This window comes from Copadichromis virginalis, linkage group LG4, assembly GCF_057382275.1.
Source record: "Copadichromis virginalis isolate Kocher_CV1m ecotype Utaka linkage group LG4, C_Virginalis_male_GT1.1, whole genome shotgun sequence".
In the NCBI taxonomy this organism is placed as follows: Eukaryota; Metazoa; Chordata; class Actinopteri; order Cichliformes; family Cichlidae; genus Copadichromis; species Copadichromis virginalis.
In genome coordinates, this window is record NC_140621.1 from 21,845,051 (window position 1) to 21,867,345 (window position 22,295).

A 22,295-nucleotide genomic window follows, 5' to 3' on the forward strand; every position below is an offset into this window, starting at 1 on the left:
TGTAGGCTTATATTTTTTAAGTGAGGTTGTGGTATATTTTTTTTTTTAAAAATGTGTTTATGTAGAAGTAACCTTTTCTGGAAGAATAACACAAGAACAAGGCCTCTCACAATTTGCACATTTACTCTTTTATTGAACAGTATACCATATCAAATACATGCACACGTTTAGATTTAGAGCAGATTGAACTAAAGAAAACAAATAACATAAAATGCTGTAAATAGTTGAATGATGTCATTTTGATCCTGGTTTAATACTTCTTCTTAGAAATAATTCTTCTATTTTGCAACATTTCTCTTTTGGATATTGATATGAACCGTCATCGTACAATAGGCAAATATTTATCCTGAATGTTAATTCAGGACAAATGACAAATGAATAAAAACTTAAAACCTTAAAAAAAAAATTAAAAATGCTAAAACTTTTATAACTGTTCTACTTGGACACTATTTATACTTAAACCTATTTATACAAAACCTTACTGACTTTGGTAAGAGTATTGTAACAACATTGGTAAATGTAGAGCAGTTGTTGAAAAGGACGATAAATGTTAAACTATCATACTATCATCTTCTTTCAGCTGCTTCTGTTTAGTTATATGACCTGCAATTTCAAGTTTAAAACATGATGTGCAATCCAGTGGCGTGTCCAGCGGGGTGGCCTGGGGGGGGGGGGGGGGGGGGCACAGGCCACTTCAATCATGAAACTGATCAATGATCAGCTGATCGTCTTTTCTCTCTTGTTTGTTTATCGCCCACTTTGCGCCAGAAAGAGGAAACCAGCAGATGTCGCGCTAAACAACAGCAGCACGTTTAAGCTTGATCAGCTGTTGTTAGAATGTATTTAATATTAATTTCTAGTATCAGCTGATGTTTGCTGGAGCCAAAGCTGTAAACCTGCTGGTCATGATATCGGTTTGGATATGTGGTGAGAGGGAAACATGAAGATGAAACCAGGAGATGTCCTTACTGAATCATCAGAGCTGAACAGGTGATGGAGAAACAGGTTTACCTTTTAGGTGACATGAATGAGTTGAAGGGAAGTTATCAACTGTTTCTGAGAGACAAATAACACCAGGATCCTTTTTTACGTAGCTTTCCAGCTGCCAGCCACACACCACCACCACCACCAACAACAACAACAACAATAATAATATTAATAATAATAATAATAATAATAATAATAATAATAATAATAATAGCAGAGAGAGCACAGACTTTAAGCCGGCGAGGCATAATTGACGATGCCACTGCAGGTGCATCCATCACCCCTGCAGCAGCACCGCAGACCACGCCCTGTTATACCAGGTTTCATATTTGCATGGGCAAACAGCTTCTTTGATTCCCTGAAATATGAAGTACAAATGATTTGGGAACATGATGTCCTCCATCTCCTTTTTCCAGCCACATTAAAGCCAATGTCCTGTTCCACCCACTGCACACACCCAAAGCAAACAACCTCGTGCAAACAGAACACACCATATTTAGTCAGAAGAAAAATTAAGCTTAAACCACTTGCTGAACACAGGCCATCTGATTGCCTGATATCATACCAATAATCTCAATCTAATATTCTCTATCAGTCAATATTTTCTTTGTAATCCTCCTTTTCTCTATTTTTTTGCTCCATGTTATCGTTTCTGTTGAGAGAATTCACCTTTTGGGACCTTCATTTAGAAACTCCATTTTGTGTTTACTTGTATTATTTTTTTGTCTAATGTTTTTATTTGTTTGCTGTTCTGAAACACTGAAGGGTGACAAACACAAAAAAGTAAGAAATCGGGAAGGGGGAACACTTTTTCACACCACGACATGTTGGTCCTGCAATGCAAATTTTTAATGGCTTTAGGGTAAAAAAATCTTATGTAAAAAATAAAAAATTTGCTTGCACTTTGGATTTATTGAACAGTATACAATATCAAATACATGCATTCTTTTAGAATCAGTACACATAAGGAAGCAAGAAAACTAAATATTATAAAAGCTGCATCACAATGTGGAGGAGTAAAAATCCAGATGTGTGACTCCAACAGGAAGCAAAATAAACAATCTGACCACTAGTGAGCTTTATTAATTGATAAATTGTCAAGAGAGCTCTATAAATCCTTGTCGAGGAGGAGATATTATTATAGCAGTATAATAATCAAAACATATGTGTGGCTCTAACAGTTTGTTATGCCAAAATAAAAAATATAAAAATGAAAAGAACACTTATAATTAACATTTAAATGCTCTATGCCACAAGCTTAGTTTTTATAACCTAGTTCTTCAACAACTGTCTGTCACTATAAATTATGAGATGTAAATATCTTTATTTCACAAAGGAGGGTTCAGTGTATCCTAATCCTGTATACTGAAGGAGGTAAAAAAAGGAAGCACTGAAGTACCTTTCCCGAGCATTTTTAAAAATCAGTCAGCTTTTATAACGACATTACTGAAATAAGATTACAGGAAACATGAAAGTAAATGCTAAACATGAATGAACTGTTTCAGGATGAAAATACAGAAAAGCATTATCAGGGGAGGAAACCCGAGATAATTAATCAAGACAAAAATCAAAGCAGGAATTCAACAATATGCACAGAAATGCTTAAAATGTTAAACACCTAAAATAACAACAATAAAACAACCCTGAACCTAACCTCAAACTGTAATATATTGACAAATAATTCCAAAGCCAGAAAGAGCAAAATGGCAGGGAGATGACTGAAGTAGCTGCTGATTTCCTACAACTTTACTTACACCTAGTCTTTTGGTTTCTTTGTTAGAGTTCTGCTTTCTGTGTTCCTTAGTTGCTCTGTCTCCCCTGTCTGCTGTATCCCCTTGTCAAGTCTGCGTTGTGTCTCTGTGTTATGTTTCCTGTTTTACTTTGAAGTCCGTGTCTCAGGTTAATGTATCAGGTTTTGCTTCCCCTGTCTCGTTAGCCCTGATTTGCCCCAGCTGTGTTTCCCTTCTGTCTCTAATCCCCTGATTGCTCCCTCTGTGTATTTAAGCCCTGTGTTTTCCTGTTTGCAATCTACTATGCTGTGTGTTCTGCTTGTTTATGCTTAGGTCATGTTTTCCAGTTTAGTTAGTTTTTTTTGTTCTTTTTTGCTATCCAGCAATAAAGTTGAGTTTAAGTTTGTCTCAGAGTGTCTGCACATTGGGTCCTTCTTGCCACCATTCCTGCCTGCACATCAGCCTTCACATAACATAATCAGCACAAAGAGTTCATGATCAAAGCCCTCAGAACAATTTGTGAGATTTCAATATTTACCCAGTATGGTTATTTTTTTAATCTTGACCACCATAAAGTTCATCATAATGTTTCTTCACCACCTCAAGATGTTCTGAAACATCTAAAAACAAAGCATTTGTATTTATTATACTTGTATTGTTACCATTTGTATTGAGAGGATTCCTAATGCTAACATAAATACTTTACTATATATTTTTGTTTACCTGGCAGTAAGCAGGCCTCAGTCTTGAGTGAGTGTTTAATGGATTTCTTCATGGTTTCCTCCAGTGTCGTCAGGACAGTTTCCTAATTTATCATCAAAAACTTTGTTACTTTTTACAGAGGCAACTATTGAATCCAAAAATAACTGGACAAGAGACAAACTTTTGGTTTGATATGTGCTTCAAGACTGATTGGGCATTTTTGTACATACGTAACAAACCTTCAAATCGTTCAACTGCTTCAACATGACATTTTTTGTATCTTCAAACATGTACTTCTTTGACTCCACATGTCTCTCAATAGTGTCCCTCATCCTCTTCAGGGTGCCTTTTCCTGTAAATGCTGCTGCTTCTACAAGGACACAACAATTGTCATGCACAGTTGAATAGAAATACCTTAATTCATATCTTTCTTACCTTTATAGCATTCTTTCATGTTATTCTTGATTGTCTCTGTCAAACTGTTGTAGATGAATTTCTTTTTTGCGAGGATGGTTTTGTTGAGCTTTGTCTTCACTTTTTTTTCCTTAGAAACATGAAATATGGATTAACATTATTGAAAAGATGATTTTCTAATAACAGATAAGCTAACAAGTCAATGATTAGGGAAGTTCTTTTACCTCTGTCTTCAGAAATGTCAGTTGCAGTTCGACATTTTTGTACTTTTCAATCAATGAATCAGTGCTGAGTGAAAACGCATCAATGGCCCCATTGAAATTTCCACATTTTAGGTTGTTTCTGAATGTGGCAAAAATAATGGCAGTGTTAGCAAGCTTATAATACAGTGCGATTTGTATACATGTATTGTTGTACATATTGGTGCTGTTCAGAATTAGATTATTCTCACGGGAAGGTCTTTCTGAATTTTTCATCAATGCTTTCAGTCAAACAAGACGCTAATATCATGTTGAGGTCTTTTTGTTTCCCTTTTTTTGGTTTCTGGACGCCATCATTCCTAACTGCATACTTTAGCGTCATGTGAAAAGCTCCGCCACTCGTTTTCTGAAACAAAACAATTTCTATTTCATTTTTTAAACACATGGTTACAAAGTGTACTGAGGTTTTGATCTAACTGTAATTAAAATACATACACTGGGGTATAAGAAGGACTTCAGGTTTTTTTCACATAAATGTAGAGATTTTTCAACCCCCTCACTTAGGCGTTGTTCAAAAGCTTTTGTAATTTTTTCAATTGCTTTTCTAACATCATTAAGTTGGACGCTTAATTTTCCCTCAAGGAGGTCATACAGATCATTTTGTTGTTCAACCTGAAATAAAAGAAAGATCATTACTTAAAGCAGTAAAACAAAACATTGTTCTTTACTCATTTTAGAGAATTAGGTTTTGGATAAGTTCAGTCAGATAAGTCTGTCATCATTCGTCTGCCTCTGTCTATTCTTTATATCAGTTCTATTTTCCCACACTATTGACCTCATTACTCTAGTCCAATCATTTTTTTGCCTTCTGCAGGCCAATCAGCTTCTGTTCTCTGTGCTTTTATCTGCTCTTCTGTCATTCTGCCTTTCAGACTTTCATTCATGCAACTCGCCTCCTGTCCATCTTCACCTCAACCTTAACTCAGAGCCCAATCCAAACTACCATCTTCACTACGCCAAGAAACTAGACTCTTGGGGTCCTGTCCTAACTCCCATCATTTCTGTGCCCTCATTGGTTGACTGGAGTCTAATTGGTAAATAAATATTTCATCAAATTCTGTTTCTCAATAAATACTATTCAGTTCTTCCAAATTATCTCTCCTTATTCAGTCCCTATTCTTTTTTTTATTGAAAGTTTTGTAATTATGACAGTCACCCACATGAAGAAAACAAAAACAGCAAAAAAACCCCACAAAAAAAACACAAAAAAATCCCCAGAAAAACAATCAACCAAACAAACATAATACGCACTGACAATAACATAATGGCACAGTGAAACCCACAGATCTGCCCGGTCTGGGGGAGCTCCCCTCCACCTCTTTACAGGTCCCATGTCGTCAGGTTTTTGCTATTGTCCACGCAGCACTTTACAGTCCATCCCTGATGATATTCGGAAGGGTATTTCCAATCTCTTTTATGAGCTACCTTATAAAAAACCGTGACCACGTCCTTAGCAGACCTTCCTTCTTCCAGTAGTTGTGTGAAAATACTTAGTTAAGCTCTTATATAACCCACCACCCCTCATCCCACATTACCTTCAACAAATCTCTCCCACTTCCTCCAGTTTTTATGAAATTGGTCCATTTTGAGGTAGTTAAAAAAAAAAAAAAGTAAGTTTTTCCATTCTATATATTTCCTCCATTATTCCTATCGAGTCTTTCTTTGTTGGGGGCTCTTTCTCCAGCCACCTCCTGGTAAGCGCTTTTTTGCCCGCTCCCAACAGGATGTTTATCAAATATTTGTCCTTTAAGGAGGCTGCTGATGGGATATCGCCCAAATACACAGTACAGAAATCCAAATTTAATTTGAGACCAGTCACCAAGTAAATTGATTCGACCACTTCACTCCAGTATGGTTGGATTATTGGGCATTTCCAAAATATATGAAAATGATCTGCCATGTTTTCCCCACAGTTTCTCCAGCAGTATTCAGTCACTATTAATAAATTATCACATAGATTTATGATGTCCAGCATCCCACATTTTCAGTGAATGTGAGGATACCTTACAATACATTAATACACATTAGTGGCTATGAACATTTTTATTTTATGACCTTTAAGAAGAATGAGGCTTTATTGCCTGATCTCACCACTTCTCTGCTTCTGGCTCCTTGAATCAAAGACAGAATCCCATGAGCTCCAGACACATAGTTTAATGTCTCTGAATGAGCGTCATTCAGATTTTTCAACATTTCCTTAAGTTTTGGTATTTCTGTAAAAAAAATTGAAAAGAAATATAAATCTGAGCAATAAATTTTCTGTCGCTGTATGTTCATTCATAAAGTGACTTAACCTACCATTGACATCTGGATTTACATTCTCCCCTTTGTGGAACTCTTTGGAGCTCACTGTGAAGACTTGGAAACTATCCTCACTGAAGTGATCCTGAGAACATTTTTGTTAGTCAGTTTTTACTTTTCAGGCAGTTTTAGAAGATATTTGTTTTAGATTTTGCTGTCAGATTAAAAATGTACCTTAATTAATTTCCGCTTTTTGAATTCATTCTTCACTGCATTCTTGACTTTGTTTCTTTTAGAAAGGAAATAAAAATTGGATGCAAAATTATTTTATTGTTACTGTAATGCAAAATTCAGATTATTCTCATTTAAGGTGTAAGCATTTATGTGCATAGTTGTGGCACCGTAATGGAAACTTCCACCGAACAGTCTAAAACTAGATGAACTTATTTCAGCCTCAGTAGTTGAAGAACACAACTCCCTTTGCAGGTGCTGATAATGCCAAGAGCACCCAACAACATACCCATTGTTCAGTTAGGTTTCATAGCGAGCTGCGTGATGTGTGGTATGATCAGTTTGTAACTTCCTGCATTTTCTTGAGAATACATAAAGGAGCAAGAGCTCCACTTCTGTTTCAGGGACTGCATAACGGAGCCTTGTTGTGTGTACTCTCTCATGCATATGATAATAAAGAGTGTTGATTGTAGCCAACTGTGTCTGCAGACTTTGTTAATTAAATAGTCACCACAGTATTTATCTAATTAGAAACTTATTAAAACAGATATACAGAAATTTTTAAATTTATAATTGTAAACATATTTTTAAGAATAATATTCATCATATATCATGATATTAGGAGTTATATCTGATAGAATGTAATATTAATAATGTCTAATAATGTTGTATTAGATAAAAAGAAGTAATTGTTGGGTCTGTGTTTCCACAAGCCCCGCTAGTTCTAGAGACTTATTCATCATGAAGAAAACAAGACAGTCAGCGATCGATCGATTTTCCTTGCAAGGGAGGCCTCGTCTGTGTCCACCACGAAAATGACCCCAAATCCGGCCTCCTCCCGCTGCCTTTTATTGAGAAACGGTTCACACAAAACACATCACAGCACAGCAACGCCCACATGGTTCCAAGACAAGGCATTGTATGTATATGTGTGAACTTCTGTATGTAAGTAAGAATATGTGTGTGTGTGTGTGTGTGTGTGTGTGTGTGTGTGTGTGTGTGTGTGTGTGTGTGTGTGTGTGTGTGTGTGAGAGAGAGAGACCTCCTGCTGGGCAGGAAGCTTACATCAAAAGAAACCCTCACAAGGATGTGTCTATAATAAAAGACTACAGCCCCCCACCCAGAACCTTGAAAATCTGGGGAGGGGGACAGTGGAATTCCTTTTGTAGAGATGACAAGGATAAAAATGGCAACATTCAACAATTCACTCTAACAGTAATATTAGCATACCTCTAAAATGATACATAATAGTTCTTAAATTAATTTGTCATTTTTCTGAAAGAGTGGCCTACTACAATGGGAGAATTTAGCTTCTGTTGTAATGGACATCCTCACTCTTAAAATAAAAAAAAAAAGTGAAGTATATTGTCACCGTGTGCATCTGTGCCAAACTTTTGGCATATTTGACTTACATATCATCTGGTTTTTCATTATCTGACTTAGTGCAGATGAAATGAATTTGCTGACACTCGCCACCATTTTCCAGCAGGCTACTGGCACCTTCCAGGATCTTCCAGGCTTTTTTTTCTGAGGCTGCCCGATTCACTTCAGTCACAATCCACACAGTTGAACAACTGGCAACAAACTAAAAAGGAAATAAAAGCATATAAATTATAAATAACTGATGCTTCGAAGAAAGATGACATGACTTCAGTGAATTACCTCTTTCCACATTTGATCTCTGCTTCTGTTAGAGTCACCATTTCCAGGAAGGTCCACGAGTGTGACGTGATGAAGAAAATCATTGTCTGGCACTTTGACAGTCACACACTTCACAAGCGGCCAGTACCACCTCTTTACTTCTGTCTCATTTGACTCACTTCTTGTATATTTCACCAATTCTTCAGACAACCCTTCAGCCTGCAAAATAATAACAGTATGAATACAAGACAATTTAATTTAACGGGCGATCGTGGCTCAAGAGTTGGGAGTTCGCCTTGTAATCGGAAGGTTGCCGGTTCGAGCCCCGGCTTGGACAGTCTCGGTCGTTGTGTCCCTGGGCAAGACACTTCACCCGTTGCCTACTGGTGGTGGTCAGAGGGCCCGGTGGCGCCAGTGTCCGGCAGCCTCGCCTCTGTCAGTGCGCCCCAGGGTGGCTGTGGCTACAATGTAGCTTGCCATCACCAGTGTGTGAATGTGTGTGTGAATGGGTGGATGACTGGATGTGTAAAGCGCTTTGGGGTCCTTAGGGACTAGTAAAGCGCTATATAAATACAGGCCATTTACCATAATGTATGTGCTCATAACAAAAAATGTAAAAACTGCATGAAAAGAAGACAGGAAATCAAACTAAGAAATAATATCGCAATACATGCTATCAACACATTTCTTGAAAAATGTATTGATAGCAATGTTGAATATTCTTACACACTAAAAAGAAAGAAAGAAAGAAAACTACACACAAAAAAAGACATATTCCCAACATTTATCTTAGCAATAGACTGCTGCAACATCTCCTTCACCGGCGCTTTGTCTCTGTCTACACTTTCCAAATAGGGAGGTATTAGATAGCATGGACATCATCTTCCTACTGAAAAGATGCAGCTTTATTGCAGCTAACTGCTGCTTTAGTGACTTCCTACTACTCTCTATATGATGTTCATAAGCCACACACTGATCTTCCTTGAATCTAATGTATGTTTTAAACTGCAAGTATTCCTATGTTCTAGAAGAAGAAGTGAATTTTATTTTGGTCTGTAGTACTGCACACTTACTGAGTCACTTTTCAAAATTTTTATTTCGGAATTTAGAAACTCTGGAATATCCACGAAATATCCTTTCTCCATGAGGCTGAGAGTGGATTTTTTCCCCCAACCTTCTCCATACAGCGCTGATAACTTTCCATTAGGGTCAAATAGATCATCATCATCATCATCATCGTCATCGTCATCGTCATCATCATCGTCGTCATGGTCGTGGTTGTCTTCAAAAACCTGTCTTAGTGATCGCACCTCATCTTCCCAATCCTTCAAAAAAAACCCAAAAAAACATCTTAATTTTAGTAAAGCAGTTTTTGCAGCTAGATTGTAACACATAAATTTTCTTTAAGAATCATCATATTCATATTTCATTCTACCTTTTTTGTAATGAACTCGATGTGTGCCTCATACTTTGATCCATTGGTAGCCTCCACCTTTATCATTACTGAGGTACATGCACTGACACTTCCAGAAGGCAACAGGCCCTCCTTATTTATGACGGCATTGATTAAAGCGCTCTTTCCAGCCCCAGTTTTACCAAAGACACCAACCAGGTGTCTCTTTTCTGTCTCCAAATCCTTGATTTTATCCCTGTTGAAAGAGTTTAAATATGGATTAACTCACCCATTCTTAGGAACATTAAACTTAAAATGTGGCAAAATCAGAAAGATTTCCAAAAGGTTGATTCTGTTCATCTGGACTTGGCGTTTTCAGTGGGAGAAACGTTTCATCACTAATCCAAGTGACTTCTTCAGTTTCAGCTGACTGCAGGTTTCCTCAGCCTTATAAACTAGCCCACTGAATGAACAATGGGCTGTGAGGTCACTTCCTTAATCATTAATATGCAAATTGTCATGACCATTTATCAACAACCACTGATCAACCAATGGGATCTACTTACCTGGATGATTGAGATTTCTTTTTGAAAATTTGTTTTAAAAAAAAACTATTACAATGTTTAGACTTGATATTTATAATTTCACGTCTCTGAAGACTACATGTGTGGAAAAACATGAAATATTAATCAGTATTCAAAAGCTACTGATCACCTCTGAAGTGTGAAATGATGGATTCTGGTACAATTCACCTTAACAATGGAATGAACTGAATCACAGCTCCATGTTGAGCTCTGACAGAGTTTAAATCTTTATACCAAATTACAGCAAAATGTTCCTCCAACTGTTTCTTTTTGCAAACACTTACTTTCTAGATTTTTTTTTTAATTTGCCTTCCTAACCTTTCTGAGACATGGTGACATCAAACACAAAATTACCCAATTACTTCTTAAAATGGTGCATTTTCTCAGCTTAGGAATTTGATATGTTTTTGTGTTCTGTTGTCAATAAAATATTAGAGTAAGAGATTTCATGAATATTGTTTTTATTTTCATTTTACAGACTGTCCTAACTTTTTTGGAACTGGTTGGAACAATGTCCAACAAAAAAAAGGAAACCTTTATTACTCACTTTAGGAAAAGTTTGAGCTTGTCACGGCCATGTAGTCCTTCACTGACATGTCTCATTATCTCTTTGACCTCAAACAGTATTTCTTTTTCTGTCAAAGTGAAACTAAAAACTAATTAGTAGGAAACAGGAAGCAGTGTAATGCAAAATGTGGCCCACTGATATTCAAAAACAGTAAAGAGTGTGGATTTTACAAGTTCATACTATAGCTATTATATTAAAAAAAAAATGCATATTAGTACTTTTCAAATACCTGACTGTGATCCTGCTGCACAGTTGTATTGTCGTTTAGGAGGTGGTTGCCATTGGCTGGACTCACCCTGAAAATGATCTGAGTTTCTCTTTCCTTATTGGATAAAAAAAAAATCTTTCAAGATTGAAAATTGTGATCACGGTGTATTTTAGATGCTGCAAAAATGATAAAAATAAATACATCAGATGTAATAATATGAGAATGAGACAAATATTTCTCACCTTTTTCACTTATGGATGGCAAATCCTGAGGATAAATGTAAATATTTGACTTTCGTATTTGAAATTAAATTACTACACATGTATGCATATCTGAACTTATACAGGAAGCCATCGCAACTGTACAGAAACAGTTTGTTCTTTAGCAAACTGCGATTAAAAAAATGGAAAACTTTCATATTCTTACCTGTTAATAAACATGATTACATGAGTCAACTTTCCAGCCTCATTCAGTGCCAGTGACACAGACCTTGAGAACAGTTGGTGACCACCCCATCAATGGCAACCACCAGCTGTCAGGGCAGGGGTAGGCAACTCCAGGCCTTGAGAGCCGGTGTCCTGCAGGTTTTAGTTGTACTTGATCCAACACAGCTAATTTAAATGACTAAATTACACCCTTAACATTTCTTTTAGTTCTCCAGAGGCCTGGTAATGAAGTAATCATTTGATTCAAATGTGGTGACCCAGGGTGATATCTAAAACCTGCAGGACACCGGCTCTCGAGGTCTGGCGCTCCCCACCCCTGTGTTAAGGTAAAATGTGTATTAGGTATCAGGTAACTACATCAGTTGTTTAGTAGTGATGTTCGATTCGTGAACGAATCGTTCAGTACTCGAGAATCACTTTACTGACTCGTGAATCATGATTCACAAGCCCAACTGACTCACTGACTCATCCCTGTTGCTGTTAGCAAACTAATTCCATTAGTAGAAATATATCTAGCTTATAATTAAAATTGTGGGGGGAAAAAAAACAACAGCCAGTTTCTTAACAAAAGCATTTCTGCTCTGAACTGGAAGAAAAAACCTTGAGTAGAAACCTCACATCAAGAAAATAGCTCCTTGGTTCACTGTAGCATCGCTCAGCTAACATGCTAACAGCACATTTGAGTTACTCACCCCCTCCCTTGCTGTGCTGAATCGTAGCATAAGCGAATCACTCAGGACTCACTAACCCCCTTCCTTGCTGTGCTGAATCGTAGAGTAAGCGAATTACTCCGGACTCACCCCCTCCCTCCTGGCTCACCAACATTAAGGTACATTAGCGCCCCCTGGTACACAGCTCAGTGGACCCTCATGCTTCATAAGACACACTCACCCCTCGCTCTCGGTTATCAGCTGTTGAAACTCAGAGCGTGTTACCTTGGAAGAGTCGCTCCTTCACTGAAGACGAAGTGATGAAAGAGAGGGGGAGGGCGAGCACAACCAAAACAAAGGCTTGGAAAGAGGGCACACCGGGCTGGAGCATACAGGCTTGACTTGGGACACATGGAAAATATTGGAAATGCGTATATTGCATTTTTGGTCTCCCAGAAGATGGCCCCGACCAGGTAGGAAGGTGCGAGAATGAGTTCGGGGTCTTCCTCCTCCTCTGTGGTGTTGAACTGCTGGGAGAGCGCATCCGGTTTCACGTTCCGTGATCCTGGTCTGTAGGTGAAAGAAAAGTCAAAACAGGTGAAAAACAAAGCCCACCAGGCCTGCCTGGAGTTGATACGTGTGAATGACCAAAAGTATTCCAAGTTTTTGTGGTCAGGCCATACAATGAATGGTTGTGCGGCCCTCTAGCCAGTGCCTCCATTCCTCCTATAAAAGTTTAATAGCCAACAGCTCCCAGTCCCCGATGTCATAATTATATTGTATCTATGAAGCGCCTTGAGGCGACTTTTGTTGTGATTTGGCGCTATATAAATAAAATTGAATTGAATTGAATTGAATAATTATACGTTGTGGGGGAGAATTGGCGAGAGAAAAAGGCACATAGGTGGAGCTTGTCATCCTTTTGTTGAGACAGGACCGCCCGCACCCCAGAGTTAGACGCATCCACATCCACAATAAACTGCTGTAGGATGGGAGCTGTAGAAAACCTCTCTTTCAGCTGAGTGAAGGCTTGCTGAGCCGCTCTGTCCCACTGACATGGAACTTTTGGTGAGGTTAGTCTGGTGAGTGGAAGTGTGATCTTACTAAACTCTCTGATAAAATGCCGGTAAAAAAAAAGCTGAAGCTGCTGGTGATCGGAGGGTTCGGGCCACTACACCACTGCATGTACCTTTACTGGATCAGGTTTCAGATTCCCTTGCTCAATCATGTGACCCAAAAAAGCCACAGAGTTCACATGGAATTCACATTTCTCCCCCTTCACAAAAAGCCTATTTTCCAAGAAGTGATGGAGGATTTGCCTCACGTGAACCTGATGTTCAGCAACTGCCTTTGAAAAAAAAAAATCCCATGCTACCACAGGGGAAGATGAAGAGCAGATGATGCCTGTCGTGAGTGATTCAGTTATGTATTTGTCCATTCCTTCACTCTCGGGCCGAGAGAGGCTTAATAAACAACTGGAGGGAAGTGGGGCTCCCGCCCAGCGGGATAGGTCTGGTGTTTCAGATTATTATTATTACTTTTTTGGGGGGCGAGGCAGGCGGAGTAGCATCTCACAGGCAGTTCAAATGGTGATCAGTCATCTGAATTAACAATAATAATAATAATAATGGATACTTTATTGATCCCCATGGGGAAATTACTTGTTTTTCTCTGCATTTGACCCATTCACTCAGTGAAGCAGTGGGCAGCCCACTAAGCAGGCGCCCGGGGAGCAGTGTGTAGGGACGGTACCTTGCTCAGGGGTACCTCAGGGTAGCCGTTAAGTGGATTCGAACCGCCGACCTTCCGATCATGGGGCGACCACTTTACCTACTGAGCTATCCCTGCCCCTCCCCCCAATGAAAGAACAACAAGAAGAAAGAATGTCTTCGTTTACCTGCAAAACCAGAACTTAATTTTTAATCATTTTTAAATCCATCTTAACCTAATCCAAATATTGTATTTAGGAAGAACATCCTCCTGAATAACTTATTCTGAGGTTTTATGAAAATACTAGATACACACATGCAGGGCCTTGGAGTAGGGGTGTGTCACCAGGGTGCAGAGGAGGCTAGAAGTGAAGACACATGATGAATGTACTACTGAGAATGCGTCACAGGGACACACATTCATGAGCTATGTTGTGATGTGTAATAAGAAACAAGGAGGACGAACAACAAAAAAACATGGGTGTTACAGAAGGAATTAGGGTTTTCTTAGTCATTTTCGTCTCTTCTGTATACTTGTCTTCCTCTCTCATTTGAAATGTTTCGTGTTTCTTAAATTTAAAAGAAATGTTAATTAAATTTTTTATATACAAAAAAAAAAAAAAGAAAAAAAAAAGAAAATACTAGATAGTTTAATGCAGTTTAGTGCAGGCTAAGCTGGTTAATTTGCAGTTCTGTGATGAAGTTTGTCTAACTGGCTGTCATTGCTGTGAATTTCCATGTAACAACGTATCAGACATCAATCTAAATTTAAGCTGATGATCCACCTTTATATTTGCTTGATAGCTCATGTAATATTTGCTTGTATCTTGTTGAATTCCAGTGTGTAAATCCACAATCAGGAGTAAATCCCAGATCAGCGAAGATCAGCTGATCACATACTATAAAATTATACTGGACATCCCAAAACAATTTATTGTGACTTAGTTTAAGGTAATTTTGATTTTGTTTTCTTTACACTACACCGCCACACCAGGCATCTCCCATTTTGACCTTTGGACTTCCAGGTCATATTTGGCACAAATGTTTCTGTACACTATGCCGGTTATTGTTCCATGTATGCCCTGTCTGCTAGCATCTTGAACCCTGCTGTTATGTGCTGGATTGTCTCGGGGACATCTTTACACAGCCTGTACCTGGGGTCTTGCCTGGTGTGGAAGACCCCAGCCTCTGTGGATCTTGGGCTCAGAGCTTGTTCCTGTGCTGCTATGATTAGTGGCTCTCTGCTGTCTTTCAGTCCAGCTTTGTCCAGCCAGGATTTCTGGATGTCAGCCACTTCCTCTATCTGCCGGTGGTACATACTGTGGAGGGGCCTGTCCTTCCATGATGGTTCCTGCTCTTCCTCCTCTGGTTTCTGGTCCCTTAGGTATTCACTGAGCACGCAGTTGGTTGGGGCTATCTTCCTTATGTATTTGTGGATGATCGTTGTCTCATCCTGGACTGTGGTGCTTGACACTCACTAGGGCATGGCCTCCTTTTTTCTGCTTAGCATCCATCTGGCTTTAGGGTGCTGGACTTGGGGTGAAACCCTCCATGCAGGGTTAGGAGTTTCCTGGTCTTGATGTCAGTGGCTTCTATCTCCAGGCCATCTTATTATCCCAGCAGGGTACCTGATCATGGGCAGATTGTGTTGGGGAGTAACGGAATACATGTACCGGCGTTACGTATTTAAAATACAAAAAGTAACTGTAACTGTATTCCGTTACAGTTACCATTTAAGAAGGTGATATTCAGAATACAGTTACTTTGTTGAAATAAATGGATTACACAGCGGTCTTTTCCCATTTCATATGTTAGCCTATGCTCTCTCTGTTTTTGGTAATTCCACGCCAGTGGAAACCCAAACTAAACACACATTTAGAGGCTCTAATGCCTGTGTTTCAATCTCACAGCCCGTGTCACCTCTACTTGTTTTTTTGTAAAAAATTTTTTGTTATAATGTATATTGTATATAATGTATATTGTAATAAAATGATATTATGTTGTTCAAATGTGAAAAGTATATTGTGAGAACAATAAAGTTTTCACATTACATGTGATATAGCTCTATTTTTCTTTTGCCTGGGTGGGAGCTCTACGCTTTCGTAATGTTTCGCTTTGAAACCAGACTGAAATGTTTCTGAGATATCGTTAATTTCCAGTAGAGCCTGGAACTGAAGGAAGACAGGATTTTGGACAGGAAGGAGAGTTTAGAGATTGGTTTAAAATTTGAGAACACTGTTGCATTGAGATTTGTTTGTTTTGTTTTGTTTTGTTTTGTTTTTTTTGATAAATGGGTTCACTATGGTATGGTTAAGATCGGCTGGGCTGGTTTTAATAATGGTTAAAACTGTAGGTCCAATAGTGTCAAAGACACTATTATCTTTGACATTATTAAAAGAGAGAGGGGATAATAGTGTCACAGGACATTCACAGACACATTTACACCTAACATCCTTCTAGAAAAAGGCTTTGAGTTAATTTGCCCTTTCCACTTCCACAAAAACAGTCTATAAAGCACTGTCATCTTGTTGTTATTAATAAATTGTTTGTAATATATAGCACCTTTTCACCAAAGCAATCGTCAGATAAGATATTCATTTTTGACAATCTAAGACTTTTTTCAGTATTATGAATATGTTCTCATAAATTATAAAGTCTAAGGAGCTTAGAAAGAAAAGCGTCTGGACTTCTTTAAGTTGCTTGAAGACATTTCACCTCTCATCCGAGAAGCTTCTTCAGAGTCCCAGATTTAAGACCAATGGGAGTGTAGACCCTTTACATGGGTGTAAAGGGAATCAAAACTGGATCATAGATGGCAGACAATTGTAGACCGTGTCGTAAGCCACCGCCTCTGTTTACCCTCTGCTTTACCCTCTGTTTACCCTCTTTGAACAGAGGCGGTGGCTTACGACACCAATTGTCTGCCATCTATGATCCAGTTTCTAGATCCCGTGCCTATGCACATCCTGGTTCTTCTGACCTCAGGAGATCACATGATAGGGTGGGGCTTGGTTTCACAATGAGTTCACCCGAAACTTTGGCTGATTGTGACCAACACCTGTTTTCACACCTTGGCTCATGTGATTAGGTAGAGGATCAATAGGGGGTCCATGTCCATCTTAGGGGATACTCCAATAGGGCTTGAATCTGGGACTCTCCACCATTTGACCCAGGAATGAGAGGTGAAACATCTTCAAGTCCAGACACTTTTCTTTCCAAGGTCCTTAGACTACGATGACCTGGATGGCTGAGAACCCCCACAGACATAAACTATATTCGCTCCTCCAGGAGAAAGCTAAGTACCCCAAAGAGAGAGTGGCTCTTTCTGCTGCCACACAGAGGTCTCTGGACAGGAAAAAGAAGTAAGAAATTAAAGGGAAACACATGTTTTTATGGCAATGCTTTTTAGATCGAGTGATTAGTGGTGTATGTGGTACTGGAGTTGGTGAGTCTCCAGCACAGACTAGGAAGATGCAGCAGAAGCCAAAATGCCCCACTACCAACAAATACGATATTACTTCATTATTACTTTTTAATTGATTCTAAATTTCACTTGATGTTATTTCTAAATGATCGTCCTCAAAAGTTATTTACATACATTCATTACTTCTTTCCTAGAGTCTTGAAGCCAAGCCAAAGACAACATGTTTGTGCCTCAGGACAGCTTAACCGTCAGGAGCAAGTCTGTACCGGTACAGATTGTAAAACATCTATTATAACCAGTGTTGGGACTAACAGTTACAGTACAGTTACAGTAACTACGTTATTATTGTGGTAACGAGCACGGTAACTAGTTATTATGCCAAAATCAGGAACGCGTTAGTCGTTACTGGGATTTAGATAGGGTCGTTACTCGTTACTTCGTGTGGTGGCTGTCGCGGCGCTTCCACAGATTCAGTAACATTAGCAAGTGGTGGAGGCCAGCAGGTGGATGAAGGAAAAGGGAGGCAGGAGGAAAAGAGACCCGAGGCGGCCGCCGGTCCAAGTGTGAACTGAACTTCAGGTAAGAAGTTATAACCTGCAGTCTCTCTGGGTCATATATGAACCAAGTTTAGTTGGAGTTTATTTTCGTTGTGCTGACTTTTTCGTACTGCGTGCTAGCTAGCATGACGGAGTTTCTATACAGCTGGGTGGGTGCTATGTTACTGATGTTGAACTTTATTTTGTTCATAAGTTATTAGAGTTGCCAACCGTCCCGTCTGGTATTCAGAGAAAATATTACGCGTTTCTTATTGAGGTGAAAAGGAACAGTTTGTCCCCTAATTCAGCTACAATGAAAAAGGCACAAAGCTGGAGTTATTCTGTGTCTTTACGCTGCACAGCTGTCTCTTCTTCTTTCATTCTCTCCCCTCCCTCTCCCGTTTCAATCATGAAAACTGATCAGTGATCAGCTGATCGGCTTTTCTCTCTTGTTTGTTTATCGCTCACTTTGCGCCGAAAGAGGAAACCAGCGGATGTCGCGCTAAACAACAGCAGCACGTTTAAGCTTGATCAGCTATTGTTAGAATTTATTTAATATTAATTTCTAGTATCAGCTGATGTTTGCTGGAGCCACAGCTGTAAACCTGCTGGTCATGATATGGTTTGGTTATCTGGTGAGAGGGAAACATGAAGATGAAACCAGGAGATGTCCTTACTGGATCATCAGAGCTGTGATGGAGAAACAGGTTCACCTTTTAGGTGACATGAATGAGTTGAAGGGAAGTTATGAACTGTTTCTGAGAGACAAATAACACCAGGATCCTTTTCTAAGTAGCTGACAGCTGGTAACTGTGCAGGGGCGGGTCTAGCAAAGTTTTGCCAGGGGGGCAGGTAGGGCATTAACAGGGAGAGGGGGGCACAAAGAAATACTTTTCTTTCTTATTCTCATTTAAAATGTCTAGCTTGTAAAAAATAATTATCTGAATCTTACAACAAACGATTGATAGATTGATGCATATATACCATCAGAACAGTGTAAATCACTGTCACAACAGCGTTTATTTTCATTCAAAGGCTTTATGATTTTTCCTATAATGGTGGGCCAGTCTCTAGTCAAAATGCCCGGGCCAATTTTCTGTCCCAGTCCAGCCCTGTATGCAGCTCATCTGCAGTCTGGTGTTGCCTACATCTTCCTATTCAGAAGGCAGAATTTCCGAGTTCTGAGTACAATCGAAAGCACCACGACTGCAGTTTTTGTGTTGGATGTAAAAGACGCACATGACGCTGTGACGTAGGCTAGAATCATGGCAGCAGTCAATGACGGTCCAGGCGTGGGATTTCTCTCGTGGAAATATGCACATTATCTTTTCCTTTCTATTGGTAGGTGGCACAGTGCACTTGTGGCAAGTAAGCAAGCTAGAAGACTGGCAAAGTTATGGAAGCAACACATTAACAAGAGAATTCTGAGTAAAACCAAAGTTACTTTCCCTAGTAACTAGTTACTTTGAAAGTAACGAGTAACTTGAAGTAACTGAGTTACTTTTGAGAGAAGTAACTAGTAATGTAACTAAGTTACTATTTTAAAGTAACTTACCCAACACTGATTATAACACACCCATTGCCTGAAGTCATTCTTTCTCAGTACATTGTCCACCGAGGTTTCAATATTTTTTATTATAATTAATTATAATTATAACATAATTTGTCACATATTAATAAAAGTAGCAGTCTTCAGACACAACCTGCTTTCGACGTATAAATAAAGATCTTTGTTTACACACTGGCATGCTGTTACATTAATTGTAAGGGGCAAGTTTGTACTTGTCCAGTAATTATTGTACCAGTATAGTACCAGTAAACATTGTAGTCATTCTTTCTTAGCTCAGTGTCCGCAAAACTTTAAACATTTTTTGTTTTTTATAGATAATTAATTACAGTTCTAACATTATTTCAGTCACATATTCATAAATGCAGCAGTCTTCAGACGCACCCTGCCTTTAATGTATTTAAAGTCATGCCCTAACTGGAGTTTTTACTCTTTTAATGCAAACCTTTCACCACTAAGACTTTAGTCAATGCTGCTAACCACACGATGGTCCTTGAATTAGCTTTGAAAATTCACATGAATGAACTGTTGCTCACCGAGTAGAGCCGTATTGTGAGAGGGTCACCATGGCTATTAGCCAGGCCAGCTTCTGGGAGAAGGGTTCTGGCCCCTGTTTTTTTGTTTACAGTGTGATGATGTGAGGGGAGCCGCGGTGGAGCAATGGACTCCAGGATGAGATGGGGATAGGAGGGTTCTCCTCTTCTGCCTGGGACGAGGCTGGTCTGGACCCTGCTCTGAAGGAGGAATTTCGGTCCTGCTTGTGAACACCTAACAAACATTTATCCTTTGTTGTGGGACAGTTACATTGTGGGACAGGGTGGGAGTTTAGCGAGCATAGAACATTGTGTTTTATATGTTTTTTTGAAATTGGGATTATTTATTTCTGGGGATTTTAGTACCATGACAACATTTTATTGCTTGTTTTTAGAATTGTTTTTCATTCTTCCTCCCTGGTTTGGAAATAAGCTGTTTCTGATGAGACTTACATCATCTATGTGCCCTGGGTTTCTGACTCGCGCACTCTCCCCTTGTATCTAAAGAACCAGCCTGTATAGTAAGACATTCGCACCAGCGTGTCTACATATTCACGAACAAAAACATCACAGTGCTGTTGGTTTGACTGTTGCCACTCGCCAAAATAATTTGTGTCAACAGCTGATTGTCAATGAAGGAAAAAATAAGTAGCTATAGTTAAATGTAAGTCAAAAGAAGCTAAATTGAAAACACTTAAAAACAGTTGTGTGCCTAATTACTCTGGCTTTGTTATCTGTCATGTTTTAGTGATGCATATATTTAATATCAACTGCTTATAGCTGTAAGTTCAGTTTTATACAGACAGTCAGACAATTTAGTTGTGGTCAAAATACAATATTTAAGTGTGTATGATTTATTCATTGCATTTTTTTTTCTTCAAGGGCTTTAACTACCAGATGCATGCTTAATCATCAAGGTAAGTAAATCCCAAATGTACTGTTTGGGAAAACCTGCAGTCTGTTGAGACTGAAGAAGTCACTTGGATGAGTGACAAAACATTTGTCTCACTGAAAACACTACGCGCAGATGAACACAATCAGCCTTTTGGGCTATAGTTACCAATTTGTACATTGTTCCTTCTTTATCTATGCTGAGTTTTCAGTTCTCTGAGTCATATCAAAGTGTTTTAGTACTTGGTTTTAATGACTTATGAAAAGGAAAAAAGATACAATCTCTGACATCTTCAGTATTCTGATTATTTTTTCATAAACTATAAACTACATTCACTCCTACAGGAGAAAGCTAAGTGCCCCAAAGAGAGAGTGGCCCTTTCTGCTGCCACACATCGGTCTCTGGACAGGAAAAAGAAGTAAGACAAGAAATAGAAACACATGTTTTGCATTAATGCTGTTGAGATCCAGTGATCAGTGGTGTATTTGGACTTCTTTAGGGTTGGTGAATCTCCAGCACAGACTAAAAAGATGCAGCAGAAGCCAAAATGCCCCACTACCAACAGGTGTGAAACACGGCTGTGGGATGTTATTACTTTTTGGTTCATTTTGTGTTTCCCTTTATGCAATTTCCAGATTATATTCTCCAGAGGTTATTTACATACAGTGGGGCAAAAAAGTATTTAGTCAGCCACCGATTGTGCAAGTTCCCCCACCTAAAATGATGACAGAGGTCAGTAATTTGCACCAGAGGTACACTTCAACTGTGAGAGACAGAATGTGAAAAAAAAATCCATGAATTCACATGGTAGGATTTGTAAAGAATTTATTCGTAAATCAGGGTGGAAAATAAGTATTTGGTCAATAACAAAAATACAACTCAATACTTTGTAACATAACCTTTGTTGGCAATAACAGAGGTCAAACGTTTACTATAGGTCTTTACCAGGTTTGCACACACAGTAGCTGGTATTTTGGCCCATTCCTCCATGCAGATCTTCTCGAGAGCAGTGATGTTTTGGGGCTGTCGCCGAGCAACACGGACTTTCAACTCCCGCCACAGATTTTCTATGGGGTTGAGGTCTGGAGACTGGCTAGGCCACTCCAGGACTTTCAAATGCTTCTTACGGAGCCACTCCTTTGTTGCCCGGGCGGTGTGTTTTGGATCATTGTCATGTTGGAAGACCCAGCCTCGTCTCATCTTCAAAGTTCTCACTGATGGAAGGAGGTTTTGGCTCAAAATCTCACGATACATGGCCCCATTCATTCTGTCCTTAACGCGGATCAGTCGTCCTGTCCCCTTGGCAGAAAAACAGCCCCATAGCATGATGTTTCCACCCCCATGCTTCACAGTAGGTATGGTGTTCTTGGGATGCAACTCAGTATTCTTCGTCCTCCAAACACGACGAGTTGAGTTTATACCAAAAAGTTCTACTTTGGTTTCATCTGACCACATGACATTCTCCCAATCCTCTGCTGTATCATCCATGTGCTCTCTGGCAAACTTCAGACGGGCCTGGACATGCACTGGCTTCAGCAGCGGAACACGTCTGGCACTGCGGGATTTGATTCCCTGCCGT

At 39.2% G+C, this 22,295-nt stretch overlaps 2 protein-coding genes across 2 annotated transcripts in view; both read right to left on the reverse strand.

Moving 5' to 3' along the window:
• LOC146711373 (uncharacterized) overlaps positions 1-11,027 on the reverse strand; it is a 72,420-nt gene extending 61,393 nt beyond the window's left edge. Inside the window, exon 1 of the mRNA XM_085454216.1 lies at positions 10,981-11,027. The gene's annotated coding sequence lies outside the window, so the exon portion shown is untranslated. The remainder of the gene's footprint in view (positions 1-10,980) is intronic.
• Positions 2,397-6,657, reverse strand: LOC146711376 (nuclear GTPase SLIP-GC-like). The gene is made up of 10 exons (XM_085454215.1): positions 6,569-6,657; positions 6,392-6,479; positions 6,185-6,306; positions 4,529-4,705; positions 4,285-4,439; positions 4,058-4,175; positions 3,855-3,963; positions 3,659-3,789; positions 3,441-3,522; positions 2,397-3,337 (listed from the first exon to the last, which is right to left on the reverse strand). The coding sequence occupies exons 3-10, from the start codon at positions 6,284-6,286 to the stop codon at positions 3,273-3,275; spliced, it is 939 nt and encodes a 312-aa protein (XP_085310341.1). The 5' UTR covers positions 6,287-6,306; positions 6,392-6,479; positions 6,569-6,657; the 3' UTR covers positions 2,397-3,272.
• Positions 11,028-22,295: the final 11,268 nt, after the last annotated feature.

What these genes read in the sequence shown, in the direction of transcription:
- LOC146711376 (XM_085454215.1), bottom strand. Translation starts at nt 6,286, where the DNA reads ATGTTGAAAAATCTGAATGACGCTCATTCAGAGACATTAAACTATGTG. An exon ending in CATGAAAGAATGCTATAAAG is followed by an intron (nt 3,790 to 3,854) that starts GTAAGAAAGATA and finishes GTGTCCTTGTAG; the next exon opens with AAGCAGCAGCATTTACAGGA. An exon ending in AGCAGTTGAACGATTTGAAG is followed by an intron (nt 3,523 to 3,658) that starts GTTTGTTACGTA and finishes ATGATAAATTAG; the next exon opens with GAAACTGTCCTGACGACACT.